General features: G+C 42.2%; 1 protein-coding gene across 1 annotated transcript in view; it reads left to right on the forward strand.

The window, feature by feature from the left end:
* Positions 1-1,183, forward strand: part of LOC107660994 (prostate stem cell antigen-like) — a 2,962-nt gene extending 1,779 nt beyond the window's left edge. The window contains exon 3 of the mRNA XM_016450432.1: positions 478-1,183. Coding sequence (XP_016305918.1) covers positions 478-689 — 212 coding nt within the window. The 3' untranslated portion in view covers positions 690-1,183. The remainder of the gene's footprint in view (positions 1-477) is intronic.
* Positions 1,184-9,101: the final 7,918 nt, after the last annotated feature.

Below are 9,101 nucleotides of genomic sequence, written 5' to 3' on the forward strand. Positions count from 1 at the left end.
CACACACACACACACACACACATATTTGCTAAAGCCCAACCCTATGCCCAACCCTCACCCAAAACTGTTGATATTAGTGCTGTATCAAACAAAACATGATTTAGGCTATTTATTACACTTTCATATAGTTAAGGACCACTTCAGATGCCCTCCCTCCTAAGTCGGCTTTAACATGCCGAACCCATACATATAATACACTTTTAAACTAGAGGAGAACATTCCATATTTTATTCCACATTCCAGTACATTTATTATTTTATCACATGAAGCTATAAAGACTAAAGAATTACCATAAAAAAACAAACTAAAAAAAACCAAAGCCAGAACTGTTACAAAAGTGACTTAACATAGATTTCTGTACTAAAATATGTTGGCTGGTTTCTGAAAACATTATTATTTTTATTAATGGTATTATTTATAATAATAATAATACATTTTGACATCTTGCTCCTGCTCCGCTCTAATAACTCTTTGCAGAGTTCAATGTGACTGGGTTTCTGAGTCTGTCCTCAAGTGGCTGCACATCTGATTGCAACAACACCGCCGGGACCGTCCTGGGAGCGGGATACACCGTGACCAAAACCTGCTGCGCCACAGATCTGTGCAACGGAGCAAGTGCTGCGCAGCTGTCCATGGCTGGGGCTCTCAGCGCCGCACTACTGGCCTCTGTCTGCAGTTTCATGCTGTAGATGTTACACCTCCTTGTCTGCACACTGTTATGTTCACAATACCTCCTTGAATCGGAATCAGTGAAGATATAATCTAGAATGCATAGATCCCATAACTTACTGTAACTTTAAATGTTTACTCCACTGTTTTTACTTTTCTCATTGCTAATATGCAGTAATAATTTTTTTAAATAATCATTTATATACAATGCAAAACATATTTAAAATTACAACAGTTTAGCTGATGTCATTTTTAATAAAAACCTACATTTGGATGTACTCTTTGGAATGAGGTGATGATATATTTGAGGTGGGGCTGAATAAACAGAAACATCACAGCAATGACTCTGGGTTAGGTACTAGCTTTGGGATTTTTGATTTTTTGATATTGATTTTACATATCTAGTAAATGATAACAGAGTTGTAATTTTTGGGTGAACTATCCCTTGACTTTATATTTATTCTAGCACATTGTAACATTAGATTAATAAACATGGTAAAAAAAAAACTGTAAACTGTTCTTTCAGTTATGTTTTTGTTAGTATTAACTGTGACCAAATGTAACCTTATTGTGAAGTGTTACCATTAAACTAACTTAACATATCTCTTTTAACATATCACCTTTTTGTGAAGATATTTTTATGTATATCTAATACAGCTTCTTTATGCCATCATAATTTAATGTAATTAAATGTAATCATCACTTTAATGTAAGTCAGACATTTTTAAAACTATAAGATTAAATATTAAAACAATATTTACAGCATATTAAATGAAATATTTTTAATTATCTTTAGTCAGATATATGTGGACCAAATGTCCCAGCAGTAAGAATTCATTAGGGATTGTTTGCATGGTCTCCAGTGGGAGATCCGGACAGTAGTGTTGGGTCCGAGTCCACCTTGTTGAGTCCTCGTCTTTAACCAGCTGAGCAAGAGTAGGAGATGTTTATTAATGTCTTTTTATCTTAGTTTTATGTTGTTACTTTTTTTTTTTTTTATCTTTTATGTTACACATGACATGGATTCCTCTGTACTCTGAAAATGTATGTGTCCAAAATGTCTGAGTCCGAGTCCAAGTTCATTCATAATTGTAGTCCAATTATCTCAACTCTACCTAACAGTACTTATGGCGCTGGTACAGACCCAGGGTTTCCAAAACATATCCATCTCTTTCAGTGGAACTAGATGGAATGTGGGAAATTATATGCAGTCATTAGTAGGAGTGGAAAATGTGAACCATGAAAAATGTTCTATCAACGTGTTGGTAGAAAAGTGGTATGAGAGAGAGAATGGGAAGATTGTAACTCGGTTTGTTAGAGCCGTGTTTGGAAAGCACAGAGAGGCATCAGCAGGTACAGAGAAGGCATCTGTATTGCTTCACATTTTCCACTCCCACTAATGACTTCACCTTGTCTGAGCACACACGTATCTAACCACACCCTTAAAATGCCCCACCTTTCATTTACAAACTTGTTGGGCTGTGTCTTCATAGAAATAAAACCCACATCAAATGTGCAGCCTTGGCAGATGGCAGAAATAGTAAGAGTTGAATGCTATTCTGAAATCAGCCAAATAAATGTAGATAGTGCTGTATACAATACAGCTTGCTTTGAACAGAAGTTTGGCAACTTCACTTACAGTCAATTTCAACTATGTTGACCATATTAGATAGTTCAATCCGTTCCTCATCTATGGAACTAATCACTCAACAATGGGGAATGCAGCCTGCATGACCGGTGTCTGAAGCACGTGTGAAACAACGCCAATCTATTGGCCCACATGGCCCATGACGTCATAGGCATGGTGCCCGGAAGTATAAAAGGGCACCTGCTAAATACTTCATCCTCTTTGCTGTCTTCAGAAGCCGACTGGTTGAAGTGCATGTGAGAGACCAAGGCAGGTGAGCGGTGTGCAGGGGCGTGTCTAGAGCATTTTAAATGGGGGGGCCAGTCAGGGGCACTGGCTCAAAAGAGGGTGGCCGGGGGGGTTGTGTTTGCGGAACGATGTATGTTAAAAGCACACGTCCAGTTTTGTGTGAGTGAAGGAAATCCACTTGGGAGTGGAGAGATTTGTCCTCGCGCACATGGATCGCGTAACATTATGCACTTTCAACATTGTCATTAAGATCACACTATAGAAACCGCCTAAAATTAGAAATTTACTAAAAACAAGCCTATGGCAAGACATCTGGTAGGGGGGGGCACCTGGGGTGGCCAGCCAAAGTTCAGGGGGGGGCCGGTGCCACCCCTGGCCACCACGTAGACACGCCCCTGGCGGTGTGGAAAGTGTGTGCCTCCGTTCCAGAGGTTTCTGGGACTTGAGGGCACACACAATCTATCTGTCATCTGTTTTGGTCAGGAGCTTGCTCGGTCAGTGCTCCAGGGCTCTGAACACACTCATTGTGAGTGTTATCCAATGAGAAGCTCCATTCACGTTTGTCCCTCTTCTCGAGAGACGAGTGACAAGAGTTTGCATCTCGCGGTTCGGGTCCCGCTGTTGCCGAGGCACGGCGAATACTCAGATCGTGGGATTCGTGGGATTCGTGGGATTAAGATGGTCTTTTTGGGTTATCGGATCCCGCGGATAGCGCTCGAGTCAAGCAGCGCCTTAAGGAATGTGTGCCTCCTTGTTTGGATTCTAACATTCGAGTGCATGTTCTGCTTTCGCGTTGTCTCGACGAAAAGCACAAGCGTTCAGAGTTAAGCGCTCATCGTGATGAGTCACGGTGTCTAGGCTCCGCTCTCGTTTGTTCCTATTCCCGAGGGATGCGGAACAAAGCGTTTGTGTCTCGTGGCGCGGTTCCGTCGTTGCTGCGGCACAGTTTATCTCACCTCGCGGTCATCGCTTTGATCTGTGGGATCCGCACACCCTCTCTAAACAGGTTGTCGGATGTCACAGATACTTTCGGTTGTTATGACGATGAAGTGTTAGCACGGAGTCATTTCAGCCCTGATCCTGCGAGATCGTGGGCGGAGATATATTCAGCTCGGGCATGCCTCTCTAATATGCATGTTTTTTTTGTGTATGGAGAGCCTAGCTGGGCGTGAATATATTTAAATACTCTGTGGAGAGAGGCTTGAGAGTTTTCTCTCCCAGGGTTTTCAGCACCTAGAGTGGTTATGGGGAATGTTTCTTCCTGTGTTAAGCCGGAGTGTAGCCATCTGTGGGTGGTTATGCTCCAGCTCAAGCTTACTTTGCTCTGGAATATGGCGTTCTGAGGGCAGCTATGTTCTAGCCTGGCTCCTAAACTAGGTTGTTTTCCCCTTGGCACAAGTTCTCTCGATTAAGCGCTGAAGTCTTTGTCTAGGAATCTGCTATTCGAGGATAGCTGTATTCCAGCTCGGAGACTGCTCCCCTTTTTAAGGTTTTTAAATAGTGGTCTCCGTGAGTCCCTTGCATGGACTGTGCTGTCTCCCCTTCGGGGTTTTAAGTAGATGGCCCACTTCCGTGGTCTGGGCTATCTTCAGCCTTATCTGAGTGAACTGCTATTCGAGGATAGCTGTGTCCAGCCCTCTAGTGTTATGGCCACAGCTTACATCAGGCTTTTATCCCGGACTAATGATGTTTGTGTTCGCTCTTAGCGAATCATTTACTGATGGCCCAGATCTCCCTCTTGTGAGCTCCTGGTCAATAACATGGTGCTTCGCTAGCCTACTCTGGGACTGACACGGATTGGGGACCTCCTTAATATAGCCATCTAAGGGTGGTTATATTCCAGCCATTGTTTTGGCAGGATGGGCTTACTTGAATACAACTATCTGTGGCTAGCTGTGTTCTACTGCAATTGCGGTGAGGCCTCTCATGGACTGGTCCCTTTCCTAGAGCCTATGTGTTAGCTCAGTGATTGCTCCCCTGCTTGAGCCTGTACCTAGACAGTGTTGTCTCCCCTCTTTGGGTCGTAAGTAGACAACCCATTCTTTGTGGTCTGGGTAGTTTTCAGTCTGTCCCCCTTCTGGTAGCCCTTCCTAGGTACATAGCTATCTGAGGATATCTATTTGCTAGCTCAGTGATTGCTCCCCTTCTTAGGGTCTTTAAGTAGCGATCTCTTTGAGCCCTTGCCTAGACAGTGCTATCTCCCCTGCTAGGGTAGTAAGTAGTGTTGTCAAAAGACCCGGTATTTCGGTACCAAGTCGGTACTAAAAAAATGAAAACGTTACGGTACCAGGTTTTTTTAAGTACCGGTGGTACCGAGTACCCAGTCAACCCGGTTCCATCGGTATGGCGGGACGGGCTTACCTGAATACAGCTATCTGAGGCTCGCTGTGTTCTACTGCGGTTGCGGTAAGTCCTCTTATGGTGTGGTCTCCTTTCCTAGAGCCTAGCTATCTGTGGATTGCTATGTGCTAGCTCAGTGATTGCTCCCCTTTTTAGGGTGTTAAGTAACGGTCTTTTGAGCTATTACCTAGACAGTGCTGTCTCCCCTCTTTGAATTGTACGTAGACAGCCCACTCTTGTGGTCTGGGTAGTTTCAGTCTGACTTCCTGGGTACATAGTTATCTCAGGATATCTATGTGCTAGCTCAGTGACTACTTCCCTTCTTAGGGTCTTTAAGTAGCAGTCTCCTTGAGCCCTTGCCTAGACAGTGCTATCTCCCCTGCTAGGGTAGTAAGTAGATAGCCCACTCTCTGTGGTCTGGGCAGCTTTGTAGGAAAGCTATCTTGGTTTTGTCTATTGTGGGACTGACACAGGTTTGGGACCTCCTTGGTATAGCCACCTGAGGGTGGTTATATTCCAGCCATTGTTATGGCAGTTTGCATCTTACTTAATTACAGCTATCTGAGGCTAGCTGTGTTCTACTGCAGTTGCGGTGAGCCCTTTCCTTAAGTGGTCCCCTTTCCTAGAGCCTAGCTATCTGGGGATAGCTGTGTTCTAGCTCAGCAGCTACTCTCTTTACCTGCGATTTATGTAGCGATCTCTGAGCTCCTTCAGAGGCTTTCTAGTTAGCCTCTTCAGTGGTCTTGTGTATCCAGGCTAACTATCTAGATAGCATAACTATCTGAGGATAGCTGTGCTCTTAACTTGGGTGAGATGTTCTCCTTGATCTATTCGGGTTCCCTGTTTCTGCCAAGTTGCATGAGCGGCCCGTGGCGTCAGTGGCATGGCCCCTTTCTAAGGAAAAGCTTGGTGTATGTTTGTCACTTCCTTGGTGCTCTCCCACCAGGTGGACAGGCATGCGCCTCGGCACGGTGTGGTTGGATTTCGTTCCCCATTGTGCCCCCTAGGGGGTGCAGCGCTGAGTTCCCTAGATGGGGAATGTCTCGGGTTATGCATGTAACCATGGTTCCCCGAGAGGGAACGAGACTCTGGGCCCCCTTGCCATGCCTTCGGCCTGCCTGTCTGCGTCTCCTTCAGACAGCTAAAGTGGATGACGTATTCAGCAGGTGCCCTTTTATACTTCCATGCACCCTGCCTATGATGTCATGGGCCATGTGGGCCAATAGATTGGCATTGTTTCACATGTGCTTCAGACACCGGTCATGCAGGCTGCATTCCCCATTGTGCCCCCTAGGGGGAGCAGCATCTCATTCCCTCTCGGGGAACCATGGTTACATGCGTAACCCGAGATGTTTTCCTGAATAATAATTAACTTTAGGCCCCTACGAAGCAAGCCAAAGGCTGACAGAGGAAAGGAATAAAACTCCTTTACAAGATAAGCACAGTGGGTAGGGTTGGGAATCGAAAAATTTTCCGATTCCAGAATCGGATACTTAAGGTCAGGAATCGGAAACTTTTTGTCAAATTAAAATTTCGATTCCGCCTATCGATTCCTATGCACTATTTTTTCTTCATCTGTGAGGACCGGACCTAGCGATCTGCCAGGACCTTGCTCGCTAATCTAAGCACTCCAAAGTTTGGCTACATTTGCGATCAGAAGCCAAAAAAGCTAAGTATAAAAACACGATTCAAACACCAACGTGATTCTATTCCTAAATTTCAATGATTCGTCTATTTCATTCCTCAAACTGCGATCAATGTTGTGATCACTTGGTTCGTCCGTGCAGCATACGATCACACCAGTGTGATTTGAACATTTAAATCTGCGTTCGCGCTGTCATTGGCCTAAAGAGAGCAGCTGTCTGTCATGAATGAAACAGCTTCACAGTCTTTTCAGACAGACAGTATCATTATTTCTGGGTTACAAACATTCAAATCACAGAAGTACTGGGATAAAAGTTTATAGTTCAGATATAAACTGTGTGTATGATGTGTATGGTAGCAATTAAAGTAGAGTAAATCACTTTTTGAAAGTAATTTGACACTGCAAATGAGGATTTATCGATTAAATTGTTATGCCAGTAGGTGGCGAAAAGGGGCTGTTAAAATGTATTTGTCTTTGAATCATAGACGAGATTCGTTCAAGAACGCTGATTCATCCAGTAATGAAACAAGTACATCTTGAGTGAGTCATTGAATCATTTATTCATAAATTACATGTGATTTTGTTTAGTTGTCTATTGTTTTTTCTTCAGAATCATGAGAGAACCACAACTTCCATTTGGGGAAAAAAAGAGAAGAGGCATGGCAGGCATGTGCTGTGACACAACTGACGGAAATCATGGAGGAAGAGCTAACAAACAAGCCAGAAGTATAGCTCTAGCTTGCTGATGGTTGCACTACCATCTTTGCTAGGCATAGCAGTTACAATATATATATATATATATATATATATATATATATCTGTCAGGTGAGGGTAGCAGGGAGAGGCGATGACTCTGAGTGAAAATGCTGTGTAGAATGCTTCAGCTAACTTTTGTACACCTGAGACTTTAGGTCAATCTGAATTCTTTTTGTGTGTGTGTGTGTGTGTGTGTGTGTGTGTGTGTGTGTGTGTGTACATCAGATATTCAACAGTGTTATCCTTTTAATTTTCTCACTTATTCTAAATTATTTATGCGGGAACATTTGTAGGGAGGTGGATGCCTTTTTTAGAACCATATTTTCTGGATGGTATACCTTTTAAAATGATTAGGTCATAGAGATGAGCCATTCATAATGGAATTATGTTATTATATTATACACAAAAAATAAGAACTCAAACAGGGGCAATTCTTGTCTTTAAGTTTGGTGGCATTTCTGGCTTTGAACAATGTTATTTTACGTCGATGCCAGCCTAGCTTGCTTGTCGTTAAGCTTAATGGAGGGCTATTGCCTAAAGGTTAAGTTGGCTATATTGAGGTGTTTTAATAGTGGTTTAATTTCACAGCAGTGACAAACTGTGCCGACGCTGTCACAAATAAAGGCAGGTCCAGAAGTTGCGGATGCTGCTATAGGCATTTTATATGACTCAGGAGTATGAGTTGTCTCAGAGAGTGATTTGTTCGTTGTCTTTGTGACCACACAGATGCAACAGTTAATTTCCTTGCCTTTCGTCATGTGATAGGCCATGTACTGGAAACAGAAATGTGATGTGACTTGTAGCCGCTCCCTTCAAGCTAGCCAGGGAAGAAGCCTACTTCAACATGTTGAAAATAAGTTAAATATATATTGCAAAATAACAACAAAATTGCATTATTTAGTCATATTGGTCTGGTAGTTATGTTAGCACCTATCAAAAATAAAAAAATCTAAACTCTGTTTCGTTTGTTGTGTGTGCGGGGCACTTTACAAGTCTGTAAACTTTTGAAAAGCATGTGACTGAGGCTGAGCTCTAATTGGCTTGTTTCAGATTGTCTCAGAGCACTGTGCCCCAGACCCTCCCACTTTTGATTTTAGTGAATCAGTATTGTTTTTATATATATTGGCCTCATGCGATTGGATATGAATATGATGATATAGTTATCCAATGGACATGTCTCTTTTCAAGTCTTAATGGAAGTATTATGGAAGTATATAAATAATATAGTGTCCCTTCTTCAATTTGACGTACATTGAGTCATGTAGTCAAATATGTCAAAATATGTTGACAAATACGATTAAAATTAAGATAAAAAAAAATAATGGTCTATGAGTATTAAGGAGATTAGACACACACACACACACACACACACACACACACACACACACACACAAACACACACGCACGCACATGCCCCAGCCCTTTATCCATTTCTTGAGTTACTGGAGGAATTGGACTTCAGCTTAAAGAAATCTATAATATTGGGATTAAAAATGTACTAGAAGCTTTAATTCAGTTTTGAATGCAACAATTATGTTTTGTGGAAAGTCGCTGAAACAGTTATTCTCAAGGTTTTTGTTTTCTTTTGTTTCTAGTAGGCTCAGGATTCCAATATTGACTAGTACTTAGACAATTAAACTAATTGAAAATGTAAATTTTTCAGGTTTCTACCACTAGGTGTCAGAATTACGTTAGCTGTAAAAGTGATACTTCACCTTTAAGTGAGAAACACTTAAAGGGGTCATATGATGCTTTTTTAAAGCTCATTATTTTGTGTATTTGGTGTAACAGAATATGTTGACATGCTTTAATGTT

Source organism: Sinocyclocheilus anshuiensis, unplaced genomic scaffold (genome assembly GCF_001515605.1).
Source record: "Sinocyclocheilus anshuiensis isolate Anshui unplaced genomic scaffold, SAMN03320099.WGS_v1.1 scaffold3416, whole genome shotgun sequence".
Classification (NCBI taxonomy): domain Eukaryota; kingdom Metazoa; phylum Chordata; class Actinopteri; order Cypriniformes; family Cyprinidae; genus Sinocyclocheilus; species Sinocyclocheilus anshuiensis.